Source organism: Pipistrellus hanaki, assembly GCF_964339955.1.
Source record: "Pipistrellus hanaki genome assembly, chromosome: 16".
Lineage (NCBI taxonomy): Eukaryota > Metazoa > Chordata > Mammalia > Chiroptera > Vespertilionidae > Pipistrellus > Pipistrellus hanaki.
In genome coordinates, this window is record NC_140518.1 from 33,112,192 (window position 1) to 33,131,589 (window position 19,398).

The window sequence follows — 19,398 nt, forward strand, 5'->3', positions numbered from 1 at the left end:
CCGGAGCTGAGCCCCCCGCGACCCCGACCCCGAGCCCGACCCCGACCCTGACCCCGACCCCGACCCCGACCCCGACACTGACCCTGACCATGACCCTGACCCTGACCTGCAACTGTCCAGTCCGAGCGCCGAGGCTGCGCTGGCCGCTTCGTTAGCGCCAGTTCATTGGCGGGGAGAAGTGGGGGGATGCTGGGCCAGACTGGGCCCGGTGCGCCCCCAAAACCCGGGGCCTCCTCGCCAGGCTCGTCCTGCCTCTGGCCGCTCTTTTCTACCCGAGGAGCGCCGTGCCAGCGCCCTGGCCGCTCTGCCAGCGGAGATCTGGGGGAGAAGGGCAAATGGAGGGGTCTCGGCCTGCAGGACCGAGTCTGGGGGCGCCTGCGGGGCAGGAGGGCCGCATGCTCTCCCCGCAGCCAGGGGGAACCCGGAGGCCCTTTTCTGGGCTCACACTCACCTCCCAGCACCGCACTCACAGGGCACACTCAGGCACAAGCGCTGAGAGAAGGACGGAGACCCACCCTCACTGAGGGTGTCTGGTGAGCAGTCAGCACCACCACCGCCCCGGTCCCATCCCAAGTGCACACTCAGGGTGACTGCTCTCCAATGACCCGTCCCAGGATGTGCACACCCTGAAGAGCTGCCCACATCACACTCTACACGTGGAGATACTCACACACGTGCCTACCCTGACCCATCTCTACATATATGTGTGCATGTGCCATAGTCATACACATCCAAGGGGCAGCTGCCTCACCCAGTCCTGTGTGTACACACTAATATAAACACACGTGCGTGCATACTAAGAACCGCCCCATTCCTACACAAACATGTGTCTATCCATGTACACACACGTTCACATACAAAGAACACCCATCCCCACCTCTGAACCCGTTGGTGTACACATACACACATACACAGAGCTGGCAATTCCCTCATCCATCCTTGCACACACACACACACATGCACTGGTGCCCACCCTCCATCCCATCCCTATATACACGTCCCTCTTCACACACACACACACACACTCACACACTCACACACACACACTCACACACTCACACACACACTCACACACACACACACTCTCACACACACACACTCACACTCACACACACACACACACACTCACACACACACACACTCACACTCACACACACTCACACACTCACTCACACACACACACACATACACACACACTCACACTCACACACTCCCACACACACTCACACACACACACTCACACGCATACACACACACACACTCACACACACACACACTCACACACTCACACACACACTCACACACACACACACTCACACACTCACTCACACACACACACACATACACACACACTCACACTCACACACTCACACACACACACACACACACTCACACGCATACACACACACTCACACTCACACACACTCACACACTCACACACACACACACATACACACACACTCACACTCACACACTCCCACACACACTCACACACACACACACTCACACACTCACTCACACACACACACGCATACACACACACTCACACTCACACACACTCACACACTCACTCACACACACACACACATACACACACACTCACACTCACACACTCCCACACACACTCACACACACACTCACACACACACACACACTCACACACACACACACTCACACACACACACACACACGCATACACACACACTCACACTCACACACACTCACACACTCACTCACACACACACACACATACACACACACTCACACTCACACACTCCCACAAACACTCACACACACACTCACACGCATACACACACACACACTCACACACACACACACACACTCACACACACACACTCACACACACACACACACTCACACACTCACACACACACTCACACACACACACACTCACACACACACACACACACACACACACACACACACGCTAGCGCACTGACGACAGGCGGCCTGGGAAGAACTGCAGCCTCCAGCCCGGTCCTATTTAAAGAGAAGCATTGCTGGAAAAGGAACAAAAGAAAGCCAGCTATAAATAGCCACCTCCCTCCCCGCTTTCCCTGCCCTCCGCCGTCATGGCCTTGTCTCTCCTCTCCGCCTGCCTGCCTGCCTGCCTCGGGCCCAGAGCAGCCAGGGCGGGCGTGTCCCCAGGGGCCCTAGAAACCAGGTGGCCAAGCCCTGACCGCTGGGACAGGCCAGGGACCCCGGGCCTGGGTGGGCGCAGGGGCGCGGGCCCAGCCGCCTGCAGCCAGCTGGGCGTGCGGCGTGCGTGTGCCCAGCTCGGGGGGAGGGAGGCCCGCTCAGGCCGGGGCTGCTGCTGCAGCAGAACTGCGAAGGCTGGAGCGGCGGGAGGGGGAGGGGTCTGCCGCTTCCCAGGCAGGCCAGCCCTTCCCTGGGGTGGCTCCGGGTTTGGCTCCCGGGCCCCGGTTGGGTTGGGTTGAGGATACTGGGTGCCTGTCAGAGAGCCACATGGGGTGGAGGGAGGACAAGAAGTGAGGGAGAGGATGCAAGTCCTACTGTGAGCTCTAGTTCTGTCACCGACTGGTCCGGCAGCCTCGGGCAAGGCCCCTGGCCACATCAGCCCCTCTTCCCAGGGTGTGGGGAAGGCTGCATGGAACACGGGTGTGCCGGCAGGCCCCCGGGAGCTGTGGAGGGCCCCGGGATGGGCGAGACCACAGACTGCCCTGTGCGTCTGAGAATCAGGTAAAAAAATAACAATTCCATTGACTGTGTACTTACCATGTGCTGGGCACGGGGCTGTTCTCTGTGAGGCAGATACTGTGTATCCTCCCATTTTACAAATGTAGACACTAGGACTGTAGAACGCCAGCTTTCCCTCAAGGTCACACAGGCCCCTAACGCACAAAGCCAGGCTGTAAGCCAAGCCCTCCTACCTATGTCCTGTTCCGTGAGAGACCGGGGTCCCCGGTGCCCAGGTTTGCCCCTCTTCGGGGGCCAGTGGAGAGCTGGGCTGGGCTGGGCTGCCTACCCCCCCTCCCCCAGGCCAGCCCAGGCCTGGACCTGGAAAGGGTGCAGGGAGGGAGCCACTGGTTCACCCTACAGCCCCCCCCACCCCCACCCCAGGGACTGGCTGCATCAGCTCCTCCCACCACCCCTCTGCCCAGCTCCCCCAGGGGCTTCTCACCAACACTGGAGAGGGGAAGGGGGGAGGGGAGAGCTCAGGCAGACCTACTTTCAAGGCTTTAATCCTTTTTGCTTAAAGGATTTTTTTTTTTTTTTTTTTTTTTTTTTTTTGCTTGGGGAAGACTTGGTCTGATCAGAGGAGAGACGCAGGGAGCTGACAAGCTGCAGAGGACGGGGGGTGAGGAGAAAGAAATACATATTTATTACCCTCAATTATTAAAAAATAGATAGTACTGGATCCGTAGGTCCTGGCAGACACCGCAGCAGCTTGCGTGTAAGGACTGTTTTCTATTCTCCCCCTTTCTCTCTCTTTTTAAAAGAAACATTATTTTTATTTATTTATTTATTTATTTATTTTTCTCATTAATTCTGTGGGGATTGTCATGTGGCTAGTTGTTAGCAAAAATGCCCTGGCCAGTTCACAGCGGGGTGGAAGGGTTGGCCCTAGAGAGGTGAGCAGTCTGCCCCAGGGAGCCTCCATAGCCCAGGCATGGGGGGCGGGGCAGAGATGGCACCCCATTTCAGAGGGAGAGAGGGGGTGAGGCGGGAAGGGTCTGTGCCCCCATTTGGGGCTGCACAGTCTGAGCCCACGGCAGGCCTTACCTGCAGCTGCTTCTCCCCCGCCCCTCTCCGGACAAACCCTCCACCAACACAGGCCTTCCCCGGGCACTGCTCTTCTCCGGGGGCTGGCGGCTGTGAAACTGACCCACTAGGAGGTGCCACTTCTCACCCCAGACTTCTGAGGGCTTCACCCCCAAGGGCTCTGCCAGCTGCTCACACACACCCTTCTCGCCCCAGGAGTTAAAAAGGCGGCAGCTTGCCAGCTTGTGCAAAGATGGGGGGGCATCCTGCAAGGGCCCTGAGGCCCACTGAGGCCTCATCTGCCAGGCAGGCAGGCCGGGGCCACCCCAGCCTCCTTCGGTATGGACCCCAGAACAAATAAGGGGTCTGCAACGAGGAAAAGGGCCCGGGAGGCAAGGCCACCAGGCAGAGGACTGTGACATTGACTTTGGTACCCGGGTCCCCAGAGCCTGGCGCACCGTAGGCCGGGGCGCATGTCTGTTGAAGAACAGAAAAAGATGATGAAGATGGAAAATAACGTCTTGCCCTACCTGGTTTGGCTCAGTGGCTAGAGTGTCGGCCGGCCTTCGGACTGAGGGGCCCCGGGTTCAATTCTCAATTGCAGGTTCAAGCCTGGCCCTGGGTGGGGTGTGTGCAGAGGCAACCAATCGATGTCCATCAATGTGTCTCTCTCTGCCTCTCCCGCTCCCTTCCACTCTCTCTCAAAAATAAATACGTAAATAAATATATATCTCAGCATCTCCCTGAGGTCTTGTTGCATGCCGAGAAGGCGCTTTACATCCATTCTGTCACAAATCTCAGAACCCCAAGAGGCAGGGCACTCACCCCACTTTTCAGATGGCTACACTGAGGCCCAAAGAATTAAAGCATTTGCCTGAGGTCCCTCTGGCACCAAAGAGCCTACAAATCTGTCAGAAATCACACAAATCCTCCAGAGTTTTGCGTGCCACACGCCGTAACAACCCCAAGGAAGACTGATGCCTCTCCATTCCCCACCCTCCCTGGCTTATCCACAGCCTGCTTCTCTGGAGACCTAGGCCACGTGCACAGCCTCAAAACGCGCACTCACACACACCCCTCCAGAACCGTCAGCTCTGTCTGGCCGCTGCCTAGGGTGCAGTCAAGTCCGGGTCCCTAAGGGGCATCACTGACCTCCCACAAGGCTTCCACCTCCCCTGCTCCCTGGGAGGGCCTTGACCTCGCACCCTGCTCTCCTTTCCCTGCCCGGAAGCCACACCGCACGTGCACTAAGGCGTGTGCACAGGTGTGGGCAGTAACATGGTTCCTAACAGCAAAAACCTGGAACAGCCTCCATGCACAGCCCAAGGGGACTGGCCGGCACACGATGGGCATTTTGTAACCATTAAAACAGGTTTATGCCGAAACCGGTTTGGCTCAGCGGTAGAGTGTCGGCCTGCAGACTGAAGGGTCCCACGTTTGATTCCTGTCGGGGGCATGTGCATTGGTTGCGGGCACATCCCTGGTAGGGGGTGTGCAGGAGGCAGCTGGTCGACGTTTCTCTCTCATTGATGTTTCTAGCTCTCTAGCTCTCTCCCTTCCTCTCTGTAAGAAAATCAATAAAATATTTTTTAAAAAAAACAAAAACAGGTTTAGCCCTGGCCCATTTGGCTCAGTAGATAGAGAGTCAGCCTGCAGACCAAAGGGTCCCAGGTTCGATTCTGGTTAGGGATATATGACCAGGTTGTAGGCTCAATCCCCCATGGGGGACATGCAGGAGGCAGCCGATCAGTAATTCTCTCTCATCATTGATGTTTCCATCTCTCCCTTCCTCTCTGAAATCAATAAAAAATATATATTTTTTTGAAAAACAGGTTTAGAATGACCAACCTCGGAGCCTTTGAGATATACCGTGACTTTAACAAGACAGGCCCAGCTGCGTGAACGCAGGGGAGAGTGTAGCCGAGAGGCCCCGCGTGTCCTGGGAGGGAGGCACTGTCCATCCTGGGCTGTGGGATTATGCGATTTCCAATGTTTCCCGCCATGCGTGTGCACCATTTGAGAAGTCCCAAGATGTTACTCTGGGAGAAGCAGCTGATGTGTAAATGAGGCAGTGGGTGAGCGAGACAAGACCATACGCAGAACTAAGTTCTATGTTTCCTACTCTGGTGTAAAAGGAAAGGCTTCTGGGAATTGATCTCCGTCCTTGGACACAGGCCAGAGCCTGGGCCACAGGAACAGCCGAGGGGGAGCGGTGTCTGAGCCCAGTGGGCAGGGATTCCCCAGACCTGCCTCTCCTTCCCCACCCCCATCATCGCCGTGGCTTTGGTCTACGCCTTGGCTCCTCCCCCTGGCCGAGTGGCTGACTCGCTTGGGCTGACCCCAAACTCTGGTCCTCTCCCAAGGACCTCCAGCATGGGCGGCACCTCAGAACACCTGCCTGCCCACAGCCGGGGGCCCAGAGGCAGCTGGGGGTGGCATCCGCACACTCCTGCTCCCTCGTCTGCAGCCCTCTTCCCGCGCGGCAGCAGAGCTTCCGGTGGCTGCAGGGAGCCTGCCCTCACTGCACTGAGGCCCCCGTCCAAATACCACCTTCTCAGAAAGACGTCCAGCCAGTCTCTCTAACGTAGCAGCTCCGTGGCCACTCTCTGGTCCTTCCTTTGCCCTCTGTTCATTTTCTCCTACACACCCACCCCCACCTGACGGAATATAGTGAAGGCGTTTATGGTCCCTTCTCCCCGCTGGAACGTGAGCTCCTTATGGACTTGGTTTTCATCCCCTGCTTCATCCTCAGTAGGAAGACAATAGCGGGTCAATGTTTGTCCGATGAAAAGGGCCCTCCACACCCCTTTGGCTGACAGGATAAAAGGCGGCCGGCCCCTCCAGGGGCAGAGAGATAATCCATAGGGGGCCATGATCTATAACAGGTCTGAGTGGAAAAGCATAGCTGGCTCCGCTGGGGACCCTCTTCTGGGAAATAAAGCTGGGGACACCAAGAATGGGGGGCCCTTAGCGGTGGGAGGAGGAGCGGGAAGAGCAAGCCGCACTGGTGGCCGCATGGGGCCTTGTGGAAAGTTGGGGGCAGGGGCGGGTAGACAGAAGCAGGCACTGTTGGGTTGGGTGAACGGAGAGGCCATGAGAGGGACCAGTGAGCACAGCAGCCGCTTCCTGGCTTCACTCCCTGTTCTGGAGGTTTCTGGAGTGCAGACCACACATCTCCCCGCAGTAACCCCCCATTTTCCAACAAGCTTCCTCTCTGCAATCCGATTAGTCCATTAGCAAACGTGCCTGCCCTCGGGGGCAGCGGGCCAATTACAGGGACATAACAGCCTCTGCTACCTCAGGGCAGCCCAGGGCCCCTCGCCACCCCATGATCCCTGGTAAACTTTCCCCTTCGGCTGGTTCTTTCTCCTGAGTGCGGCCTGTGAGCTGCCCCAGCCTCTCCCTCTGCTCAGAGATTCGATTTCAACCGCAGGCTGGGCAACAACCAGGGAGCCCTCGGTGCGAGGGAGGGAGGGAGGGAAGCAGTTCAAAGTAACCAGTCATTTTCACGGATGGGAGAGAAGACGAAAGAGGCAGAGTCTCCTGACCCCAGGCACCCCCCGAGCTCAGCTGCACCTGGCAGAGTTATTTCCGTGTGTTCGGACCAGCCTCATTGAAACGTGTGAGCTCTCTGAAGCCCAGAGTGTCCACCAGAGGTTTTCACTTGCCATGGAATCAATAGTGCACATTTTGCTCCAGAAAAATCTGCCAAGAACCACTCTAAACTTTTCTGAGTGAGAGTTCTCTTTTTTCCAACACAGCTCCTGCCCCACCAGACTTCCTCTGCGGCCTGTTTGGCCTGCCTTTTGTGCCTGTTAGCTTCCTCCAGCCACAGCCACGGCCACGGCCACGGGAAACAGAGCAGGGCTGGGGTGTGAGGCAAGCAGCCGTAGGCCCGAGATGAGCTATGTAGCCCCTCTGAGCCTCAGTGTCCCCATCTGTAACTTGGGGCTAATAACATACACACCTTTTCTGCTTTTCATGAGTCATTGCACAAGGGAAAGACACCTATCTGCATCCTCCTCACTGAAAACAAAACAAAACAAAACAAAGCACACAACTGTTGCTTGCTGGTCCCTGGCAGCAGGTTTTTTTGTTGTTGTTTTTCTTTTTTAAGCCCTAGGTAATCATGATTTCATTTCTTGTACTGTTACAATTTAAAAATTAGGTTTTGGTAGTAAGTTTCTTGGGTTCCAACTAAATGCACCATCATTCAGTCAACATTTCTAATCAACTCATCAAGACATGGCCTTAGTTACTGACTCAACCCCACCTACCCAATGTCTGCAGTATGTGCCATGTTTCATTCATTTCACTCGGTGCAGGGAGCTGTTTTACTCGGGTCTTGGCAGGAGGATCAGGGAGCGCCCTCAGACTGAGCAATCGGATGAGAACATCATGAAGGTGAGACCAGCGGGCGGGGGAGCCAGGGGAGCCAGGGGAAGGAGCACGCACGGACCCCGGAGACCGGGCTGCCGGGATTGGCTGGTTGGTAGGAGCTGTTAGCAGCTGCTGAGGGCCTGCCCATATCCCTTGCCTTCACCGTTTCAGCGCACACCAGCCTGACTCCCAACCGCCAGAACCCGCGTGTCTTTGCCTGAGGGCTTCCTCCAGCAGCGAGAGCCTTTGCTCTCCCACAATGCCGGCCAGGAGTGCCTGCGAAGTCCTCCCCCCACAGGCTCAGCTCTCAGCGGTGACAGGTGGGAGCTGGGTGTAAACACACACACACACCCCACTCCCTTTGGGGGAGCCAACTTTGAGGTGTGTGCTCTACACTGTGTCCCCTCGTTCCCAGTGGGAGGAAGCTCTGGTGGCCCACGGTCCAATATTTGCTCCAAGAGTGCCCGTTACTGGCTTCTCCCCTCCTCTGTCTCACTTCTCCACGCCCCAGTGGCATTCCGGGCTGTACTTGTGGGAGAAACTGGGTGACGGCAGAGAGCCTTGGGGAGCCATGGGGACTCGCCACTGGTTGAATCCAACTGGAAGTGGGAGGGCATGGGAGCCCATGGTAGAAGTGAAAGGGCCACCCTCCTGACACACACAGCAGGAGGAGGGCGGACAGCGGGTCTTGGGGGACACGTCTCCTCATGGAACTTGCCATCCAGTGAGGAAGGCAGAGAATATAAATGTAACTGCAATAAGCCCTGTCCCATGCACCCAGAGGTCTCTGGTTTGATTCCTGGTCAGGGCACATGCCCAGGGTTTTGGACTCAATCCCCAGTAGGGGGCGTGCAGGAGGCAGTGAATTGATGTTTCTCTCTCACGTGGATGTTTCTCTCTCTCTCTCTCTCTAGTCCATTTTTTTTAAAAAGTAACTACAATAAAATTGGTTGAGTGCAATATTAGGGAACTCCAGAACCCCTCCCCTGGTCCAGAAGGTGCAGGAAGGTTTTCCAGAGGCTGCCATGTGTAAGCTGAGTCCTGAAGCACAGGACTGAAGGCAAAGAGGCAGCAGAGAGCATCCTAAGCAGAATGCGCTGCTGATGCAGATCCTTACAGAGACGAGAGCATGATGCGGTCGGATTGAGAGAAGTCCATTAGACCTGCGCCTCAGAGCCCAAAGCGGGCAGCGGGGAGAAGGGAGGGTGGAGCTGCAGGTGGGGCAAGCGGGGAGGACTTCTCAGCCACGCTGGGGCGTCTGGACTATTCCCCAAAGACAAAGGAACCACTGGAGGTTTTTAAGCAAGGGACGATATTGTGTAGCACTGTAGAAACTGGCCACGATGGAAAACCTGGGTTGTGAGGAGGCAGGCGTGGAGGAGGCTGCTGACTTGGTCTGGGAGAAGGCAGTGGCCAGGGCTAGGGGACAGGCAGGAGCGGCGGAGAGGTGAAGGACACTGAAGGAGAATGGCAGCACTTCCCGCTGGACCAGTAGGAGAGGTGGGGAGGGGCTGGTCCCTGGGTCCAGCTCTTGGGCTGAGGGTACCAGTAAGGATGGTGGTACCAGATGTCAGAGATCGAGGGGAAATGAGGAAGAAGCAGGTCTGTAGTGAGCTCAGGGAACATGGGGGTAGGCCGGAATGAATGCTCTGGGCATCAGAAGCAACATCTCAGTTGGAGATGGGACGTGGGTGGAGCCAGCAAGTGGGCGCACAGCCCGTGGGTGCTGGAACCCCCGGTGCTGCGTGCGGAGGAGAGAGGGCCCAGGGGCCCGCACAGGGGAAGGACGGCCGAAGGAGGCGGAGCTGCCATGGAGGCTGAGGAGCAGTGGCCACAGAAGCAAGAGGAAGACCTAGCAGGGAAGCCACGGGCACCTGTGGCCAAACGCCACGGGAAGGTCCGGTGAGACGAGGAAATGTCTGGTGAGGTCACCGTTGAGCCAGAGCGGCGAGCGTGGAGAGACGGAGGAGACAGCGGAAGCCCGGCCGAGGGAGGGGAGGGCCCGGAGACCCCAGGTGCAGGCCGTGTCTGCAGAGAGCTCATGGTCACGGTGTCCAGAGGAGAGGAGGAAGTCCCTCCCCCTGCAGGAGGGAGCACCGCCTCAGGCCCCGGGGCAGGGAGGGTCTTCTCTGGCAGCACGCACCCCTCACACCATGGCCTCTCGGGTGCACTGACTCGCTAAGAGAGACCGCAGGGAGGCTGCTGGGGTGGCGGGAGCCAGAGGAGGAGACCCCTGCCCCAGCCCCGCACGGATCTGTCTCCTCTCCTGGCTCTGACCCTGGGTGACATCTGAAGGAACTGCTGAAACACATTTGGAAAACCATTCACCCTGTCGTATGGCAGATGGGGAAACTGAGGCCAGGAGAGGCGGGAACATGCCCAGGGCCCAGCGAGTCGGCCACGAAGACGGGACCTAACACAGCCCCAAGGCCCCAGCGCTGCCTTCTTTCCACGATCCCAGCGTCCCCGGGAGGAAAAGGGCCGGGGTCAGGCCCAAGCCCGGGCGGCACCGGCCGCTGTCGGAGGCATCGCCAGCGGCCAGCGAGGACGGAGACAGTCAGGAGCGAAAACACCGAGCTACGTGAAGCCTGCAGCCCGTGCCACCCCCACGGCCAGGGGGTGACAGCTGCCCAGCTGCCTGAGGCACAGGAGCAGAGCTGCTTCTCCCTCATTGCGCCTGCCCAGGCTGCCCCGCACGGCCAACCTGTGACCTCCCGGTCCTGCCCCGAGGCCCATGCACCGCAGGCTCCTTCCTGCTCCCGGCCGGCTCCGACAAGCCCATGAATAGAACATGAAAGGCAAAACCTGCTCAAAGAGAAGGCGGCTCCCTGGCAGGCGTCGCCCCACTAAATGTCAAATGCAGAGCAAGACTTCCTGCCTGGTGTGTTTCTCACTAATGGAGGCCCCTTAGCCTCCATACCCCATCATCCCGCCGCCCCATAAATAAATCATCGTCAGAAGAATGCCAATTTCCCCCCCAGGGCCTCATGAATCTCTCTGTGCAGAGGCCCCTGCACTCTGTGTCGGCTCAGGAGCCCAGAGAGAGAGAGAGAGAGATGGCAAACTCTGTGAGGGCCGTATCAGAGGCAGAAGCAAACTTTTACACCCGCTCCGTGGGCGCAGGGCTCGGAGCCCTGCCCGCCCGGGGCCCCTGCCCTCTGGAGTCAGCCCCGAGGCTGCCAGCAGGCCCCGCCGCCCCGGCCCGCAGCGGCCGGCCGGTCTCCCAGCAGAGCCGTGATGAGTCACGTCCACCCGCCCCTGCACGGACGACCCGCACACCCGCTCAACCAGTTTTGTTCACATGTGTCACACACACAGCCTGCCTGCCCACGCCCGGGAACCCCACGGAGCGGCTCTCCAGCTCATCCATGGCACCATGCCATGCTGGCCCCAGGGTGTGAGTGCCAATGTGGGCTTCAAGGCCAGCAGGCCAGGAGCGTGCACTCCAGTGCTCCACTCCGCCGAGGCAGATGCCTGGCACACACACTTCCCCGAGCCTGTTGTGTGAGCTCACCAGGTGTATTTCTGCAGGAGTGCGTGCGCCACACACACACACACTCACACACACACACACACACACACACACTCACACACACACACACGGTGCTGTGCCAGTCCTCCTGCTGTGCCAGCACTGAATCAGAAGATAGCAGGGGCTGTTTGCAGTTTCGGATCCCAACTTGGCTGGCTGAGTAGCACTCAGCATTATCTGTTTGCTCAGACACCTTGCTGTGGTGGAGAAGGCAGAATCCTCTCTGGAGCACAGCAGTCACCATGCCGATGATAGGCCAGGGCTGGGCCGAGGGGCAGCCCCCAGGAGGGATAAGCACTCCAGAGGAGGAGCAGGGGCAGGGGCAGGTGGGCGGCCCAGTATCACCAGCCTGCCACCCGCCTGGGGCTGCTGCTCTCCAGACAGCCACCAGCCAGTGTGGGATGCGGCTACCAGCACATCCACAGGTCTGGCTGCAGCGGGAAGCGAGGGAGAGGGCCCAGCCCCCAGGGAAGCCATAGCCAGACCTTTCTCCAGGGCGTGAAGGCAGACAGACTGGTGCTGGCCCCCGGCCCCACCTCCGTCTGTAATGAAGAGCCGGGAGCAGGAGCCAGCAGGTGATGGGTGTGTCCGCCCAGACACAAAGGGGCAGAGCAGCAGAGACACATGAGCCGGCGGCTCAGAGTCCCCGAAGTGCCGGGCCCGGCCAAAGGCACTCCTGGAGGGAAACCAGGAGGGGGTGCATGGGGACGACCGGGGAGCTCTGCAACGAGGCACGAATGATTCAGCAGCGCCCGGCACCCGCAGAACAAACGCCACATAAATCAAGGCAGATGGGCATGGGAGCCGGTGGGGCTGAGAGGGGGAGAGGGGCAGGAGAGAGAGTGGTAGCAGACAGACCTGGGACTGCACTCTGAGTCAACGAGGGGCGACCCGGAGCGAGGGACTTCGTGTGTCTGTGCCTCGGTTTCCCTCCCAATACAGCAGGGACAGGCACAGGCTGATCTTGAAGGGTGACTGCGGAGATGACGTGAGCTACGGCGTAGCGTGTAGTTAACTTGGCCCGTTAGTCATCGTAAGCAGCTGTGGTCAGCACGTGGACAGGGGCTGGCACAAGCGGACCCAAGGCAGGTTGGGAAGAGGAGTCCAGTCCCTGCTGCCCCTGTGCTCAGGGAGCACCCACCCCTCCTCCCAGCAGGCACGGCCAGGCATGCCGAGTCCCAAGGCAAGCTTTGGCTCACTCTAGTGACGGACACCCGGCCAGCTGTGCCTCCTCTCCGCAGTCAACGGCATCTAAGGAGGTCCCTGCTCCTGGACCCCCTGGCCAGCTCCAAGAAGCCCTCACCCTGAGGTCCCCACCTCACTCCTCTCTCTCCCTCGCTTCTGCCCAGGGCGGTCTGGCCAGGGCACCCCGAAGAAAGGGCTGCTTCCGGCACTCTGCGAGGAGGTCCTGCCTTCTGCTGTCCCTGGAGGCTCTGTTCCTGTTTCGCCAGCTATTTTGCTTCCTCGGCCATCTGTTCCCTCCCTGTCATCTCCTCTCTGCCTTAACCTTAACCACTACTTCACTGCAGATGGTACCCAACAGATCCGTTCTTGACATCCTTCACGACACCTGCCCCCTCCTTCTCATCTCCCGCAAGTGAACTTCTGCTCTGTCCTTTCTCGGGCCCCGGCTCCAGAGCTTGGCATCGGATTCACCCCACAAGCCTCCCTCCTCGGATCCATCTGCTGTCAATCTGCTCCAGGTCTGAGGGCACGCCTCCCCCTCCAGGGCCTTTTCCTTTTCCTAATGAGACTTTCTCTTTTCAAACTTGGCCAAGAACCTCTCCTGGCATCAAGTCCGCCGTCTGCTCCAGATAGCTACCTGGACCCCATACCCAGAGCCGTTTAACCCCCCTGAGGGCACCGGGTTGGCAGCCTGAGATGGAGACCAGAAACTCTGGGGTTCATCCACCCCTGTAGTGGAGGGGCCAGGGGACCCAGGCGGGAGTTTGGGTCCGGAACAGTTTCTCTGCAGAAAATGGACCTGTTGGACTGCAGCGAGGTGCTGGCATGACAGGAACCGAACCGAAGCACATTTTCTGCGCGGTTTTCTGAGCTCACAGATGGAACACTGCCACTGCTTTCCTCGTCTTTATTCTGGCCACCAGTCAGGAAACGCATGCACGGACTTTCGTTAGCCACTCACTCGGCCTCTTCTTTCTCTTGAGGTGTCCGGGTGCTCCCCCACATTCCTCCTCTTGGCTTCTCTTTTCTGGCATAAGGGCCCGGGGCTTTGAGGAAAGAAGCTTCCCGGAAGCTCCCAATGAAAGAAGCTTTTTTGGTGGCAATGGGGTCACGAGGCTGCATTCCTTGAGTGGGACCCAACTGGTCCGGGAAGAGGGAAGTTCCACCCGGGTTTGGGCTAAGATTGAAGCCTCCTGTCTCCATCCTCCCAAGCAGGCTCTTTATGGCCCCTCTGCACTCCCTCTGCAGCAGAGAGCAGTGTGCTGTGGCTGTCCACGGGCCACCCCTCTGCAGGGACTGGAGTGGGCCGTGTCACCAGTGGCTCCAAGAGATGGAGCCTGTTCACACCTGGCCACACGGAGACTCTCTGATCCTCCGGGGAACCTCTGGCCTCAAACCAACCCAGCATCTGGCAACCCCATGGCCCCTTCCCCCCTGTGCCTTCCCTTCTTTCCACAAAAGAGACCCGATCTGCTGGCTGTGGAAACCAAAGGGACACAATGCATCTTTCTGGGCTGCAGGACTTAGTCTGGCTCTCGCTGAATTATTCAGGGGTAGCATTAACTTATAAATGAGTGTGTTTGACTGATTTTTGTGGTTGATGTACAGATAAATTCTAATGAAAGACAGCTACAAGGTTTTAAATTATTAATTAGAATGCCACTTAACAAAGCCTATTTGGCGCTCTGTTTCCTTGCTTAACAAGACAGAAACTTGAAGATTCCGTATGAGCCCAGGGGCTGTTGATTTGCATGCTGCTTGTACAGCTCTAACAAGGAAAACCATAGATTCTGACCGTAAGCAGGCCGCTTCTGGCTCAGCCATATCCCCAGCAGGCCGCCCCTCCTTCCTGGATGATACTGGGTGGCTCGGGGCCTCGCTTGCCGTGCCTGCCCGCCTCTTATCTCCGACCAGAGGCTTACTTCTTACACCCCTGGTTCTACAGGGCGGGCCAGGCTATGGAAACGCTGGCAGGGCAGCTGCCGAAGCCTTCAGCTCCCAGGTCTGTCAGCAGCAGGATCCGTTGCGCTCTCGGGGCTGATCTGGCTCACTAAGGCAGGGCTGTGCCCAGCAGAATCCTTCATTAAGAGCTGCAAGGCAGCACCCCCTAACTTGTGCTCGCTGCAACAGGACAATCAGAAACCAGAGGTGACCCTCATGGTCCAGTAACTACTCTCCCCTTCCTCCTCCTCTGAGGCTTCAGACCATTGAGCCTCCCAACTCCACACAGCATCATGGTCAAGACCATAAGCCCTATCCTTTGCAGGAAGGTGAGGTTCTTTTCTCTTCTCCTCTCTCCCCAGGACCTAAGGAAGGCTACTTTTTTTTTTTTTTCCATCTTTCAAACCCTTTTCCAAATCATAATGGAAATATGGAACTCCTCAGGGGCAGGGCCCCATGCAGGACTCTGCATCAGAGAGACAGAGAAACTGCAACCCGAACTATAGCATTTTTGATTGGAGCCTTTAGGACAATTCAAGAAGCAGAAACTTCAATGGCCACCCCCTCCCTTGACATTCACCTCAGGCACACCTTTGGCTGCGGGCACATACCTAGAATCCACACCGAGAATCTGAGTGTCCTGCAAGTGTGTAAAACACACAAGTCCTAGGGATCAGATCTGGGGCAGAGGGAGAAAATTGCCCAGAAAAAAGACACACACACACACACACACACACACACACAAAACAAAAGTCTTTTGCCCACACAATGTCCAAGCAGCAGGCTCCAGGGCTCGGAGCAGTTTCCTCTCTTCTATGTCCCTCAGGCCAGTCCAGGTGGAAACCTCTTTTTGGTAGCTCTCCCATCAGCAGCGCCGTACAGAGAGGGGGAATAGGCCTCTCTGGAAACACACGTGATTGCCAAGCCTCCAGGGCCACCTCTTGAGCTGGGTAAGAGCCTCCCCCAGGAATGGCCCCCACAATGCACTGGGCTCATCCCACCTGGGGCCTGTGGCTAGCCAAGATGGGAGAGAAAGGCTTCCCAAGGCTGCTCAAGCCTCCCTCGGCACCTACACCATCCAGAGTGTGGGGGTTGCTTCGCGGCTTCTTTCTCACGCAGGGTGCCAGAAGACAAAGGCCAAAGGGGAAAGGAGATGTCAAGTCCTCCCAGCTCTCTCCCTCGCCGGCCTGCAGGCGAACATGGTGGCCTGTTAAACCTGGCCGCCGGGGAAGCCTTCCCCAGAGGGGCGAGTTTGCAGGCTCCAGGCCCAAGCGTGGCAGGTTTGGGCCTGCGCTCAGCTCTGTGGAAAGCACCTCTCTGCGCAGAGGCTCTCTGGTTGCTAAACGCATGTTCAGTCGCTTTCTGCAGGGACAAGGAACTGGGGTGCATGGGGGAAGGGTTTTCTCACCAGCCAGGGAGACTTTCCCCACACCACAGCGAAAGGCAGTCACCATTTCCTCCTCGGCCCTGCCCCGCCGACCCACGTGGAGGGCACAAGTCACGCACAAGTTTGTATTGCCAAGACCCAGGACCCTGGGTCAGCCTGAGCAGGGAGGGACCGTCCCACAGTCTTTATTGTTCCCAGTGACGGCGTGGTTTCTTCTCCCACCTGTCCAGCCTGCTTAGGGGTCTCTTCCATCGCCCCTGCATCTGTTTCTCCCCGCCCACCTGGAGGCTTCGCTTCCCCGTCCTCGGCCACCTCCCCCTGCCCGTTTTCTCCTTCTCCATCCCACTGTGAGGTCAGAATCCCTTGCTTACGACACCTCGGTCTGTTGCCATGGAAACAAGGGCGGATTAAGGCTGGAGCGCGGAGCGCAGGGATCAGGCCCCTCCGTTACCTGAGCTCTCGCTGCAGCCGCTCCCGCAGGGCCCGCACTGCCCGCCGCGGGCGGCGCCGGAGCTGGTCGGCCACCCGGCCCGAGCCAGGGACGGGCGGGGATGGGGGCGGCGGGGCGCGGAGCCCCCCGGACTTGGGAGAGGAGCGAGGCAGAGGCAAAGGCGGAGGTCGGGGCTGCGGGTGGTGGGGCCCACGGACTCACGCCGCGGTCACCTGCCCTCCCGGGGCCCCCGGGGACCGCTCCCCGCCGGCGGCCACGTGGGGGCGCGGCGGAACTTCCCCGGCACTGGCGCCAACTTTGCAGCGCTCGGCGGCGAGGAGCCGGGCTGCCAGGGGGTCGTGGCGAGGTGGTCCCTGGGCCAGACCTCCAGTGCAGCCTGGCACAGGCAGCGCACGCAGCGGGCACGGCCTCCGCGTCCGCATCCCTCCGCTCCAGGCGAAGGGAAAGTTTGAGGAACCGGACAGTAGGCGCTCGCCATCCCCCTGGGCCGCGGGGTCCCCGACCCCGTCCCTGGAGACCAAAGCTGGGTTTGCAGGGTAGGTGCCCGCGCCCGGGCCCCGCCTGGGAAGCTGGGGCGCGCGGGGAGTGCCCGGGCCGCGCAGGGACGAACCGGAGGCTGCACCGGAGCGGGCTGGACCGGCCCCCACCAAGCGGCAGGAGCCGGCAACGGGGACAGAGCCTGCAAGTGCAAAACTTTGTCATAGCAAAGCAGAGGTCCCAGGAGGCCGGCTCCCTTCCACCATGGACAGCTCCTCACTGTGGTCTCCAAATGACCTCGTCCAGCCTGATCCCTAGGCCTGACAGCTTGATCCACGGGGCAAATCCCGTGTGTCCCCAGAAGCCACGGAACCCGGCTGAGCTCCAGCAACAACCCCTCCGCCCGGGCGCACCCCGCAGAGCCCGCCAGCCCGCCGGGGGGCTGCTTCCCCGGCTGGAGCCCCGGCTCCGGGCAGCTCCCAGGACCGGACCGCGGCTCTGCCCCGCGCGCATCCAACTCCAAGTTGCCCCTGCGGCTGCAACTCACCTTTGCGAAGCATGTTGGCCGCGGGGCCGCAGCTCTGGGGTCGGCCTTAGACACGCTCCCTCCGGGGTCCGGATTCAAATCCTCGGGCGCTGGCTGCCGCTAATCCGAGCGCGTGGAGGCGGCGGCAAGCCGGGAACCCGCTGGTGCCCGGCGGCCCGGCCCCGCAGGGGCATGGTGAGCCCGAGCCCCGCGCAGAGGGCACCGGCGCCCACCCGCACCCGCCGCGCTGCCCGGCGGCCCCGCGCGCTCGCCGAGCCCCGGGACGAGCGGCTTTGCTCTGCGAATCCGGTGGCCTCCGTCTGCAGCTCGGAGCACTTTGCAGGCGGTTTTGAGGGGGGATACCGCCCCCCTACCCACCTCCCCGGCCGCAGCCCCCTCCTCTCCACCCCCTCGGGCTGCTGCTGCACAAGGGCGCTCGCACGCAGCGCGGGGCTCCGGGGAGAGCGCCCGGCGCGCGTTTGCAGGACCGAGCGATCGGCGGAGCGGGGCGCCTCCCTTCCTCCCCCCGCCGGCTTCCCCCACCTTCCCTCCTCCCTCCCGCCCTCCTTCCCTCCCTCCCTCGCCAGCTCCCTCCTCCTCGGCGGTCCCCGCCCCCGCTCACGGAGCGCCTCCCATACAAAATTTATGAAAGTGCTCTCAGCCCGCGGAGCCTGCCGCGCCGTCCTATTCCCAGGGCAGCGGCGCTCCGCCGCGCGGCGCCGCCTCCCGAGGTGTCTTCTCCGGGCCCTCCGCCCCCGGGGACCACCCTCCTCCACCCCGGGCCGTCCCAGGACCTGCCCCAGCCCCCGGGCCGGCCCTCGGACCCCTCGGAAAGCCCCCTCCCCGTCCCCGTGGGCTCCCCAAAGCTCGTCCCCGCAGCCCCACCCGCCGCCTGTTCGCCCTTCGCGGATGGAGGTCACCCAGCCAGGCAGCTGGAAGCGTGCGCTCCGCTCAGCCGACCGGCCGGCTGGGACGAGGCGACCGACCGCCGCCCAAAGCCCGCGGTCACAAGTCCGCGTCCCTGCCCATCGCCTCTTGGGTCGGCTCGGCTTCCTCCTAGGAGGCTCGACGGCTCCTCCCGGCCCGGCCCGGGACAGCTCCGGCAGACCCTGCCGCCTGGCCCCGCGTCCTGCGCCCCAGGACACTGTCCTCTGGGGGGAGGAGGTGTGGCGTGCCCCCAGGCGGGTCTAGACCTCGCAGCAAGCATTCCAGGAGGCCTGGCTGCAAACCCCAGGGAGAGGGGAGAACCCACGTGGGGCTCCAGTGAGCTCCCTCCGCCTAGGGGACCCTCTGATTTCCCTCGGTCCGCACGGACCCTGCCGGGGCTTTGCAGAAAATGGAGGCGGCACCGCCTAGAAAGTAGGTCCCGCAGGGGGGCAGGTTGGGCTGAGCGTTCAGGCTAGGCGAGATCCTGGGTGGAGGCCGGCACCCCCTACCGGCCTAGGATAAGACTCTTATCATAAGCGGGGTCCTGGCAGAGAAAAAAGGGGGCTAAGTCGCTTATTCACCACGTATTTATGGAGGGTCTATCCTGTGTGAGGCACCACTGTTCTTGGGGCTTCGGCCCCTGCAAAAGAGAAGGCCCCTGCCTTTGTGGAGTTTACAGTCTACTAGGGACCTCATGTGGGAAGTCTGGGTGAGACGGTGCTTGGGAGAAAAGCAAACGGCGGTATTCTGGAGCTGAAATGAGGGGTCGGGGGAGGAAAGCTCTTTGAGCAAGTGACAGCTAAGCAGAGATGTGATTAAACTGAGAGGATGAGTGGTGTGATTTGTTG

General features: G+C 59.9%; 1 protein-coding gene across 1 annotated transcript in view; it reads right to left on the reverse strand.

The window, feature by feature from the left end:
• RTN4RL1 (reticulon 4 receptor like 1) overlaps nt 1–18,138 on the reverse strand; it is a 72,002-nt gene extending 53,864 nt beyond the window's left edge. The window contains exon 1 of the mRNA XM_084862992.1: nt 17,645–18,138. Coding sequence (XP_084719118.1) covers nt 17,645–17,657 — 13 coding nt within the window. The 5' untranslated portion in view covers nt 17,658–18,138. The remainder of the gene's footprint in view (nt 1–17,644) is intronic.
• Nucleotides 18,139–19,398: the final 1,260 nt, after the last annotated feature.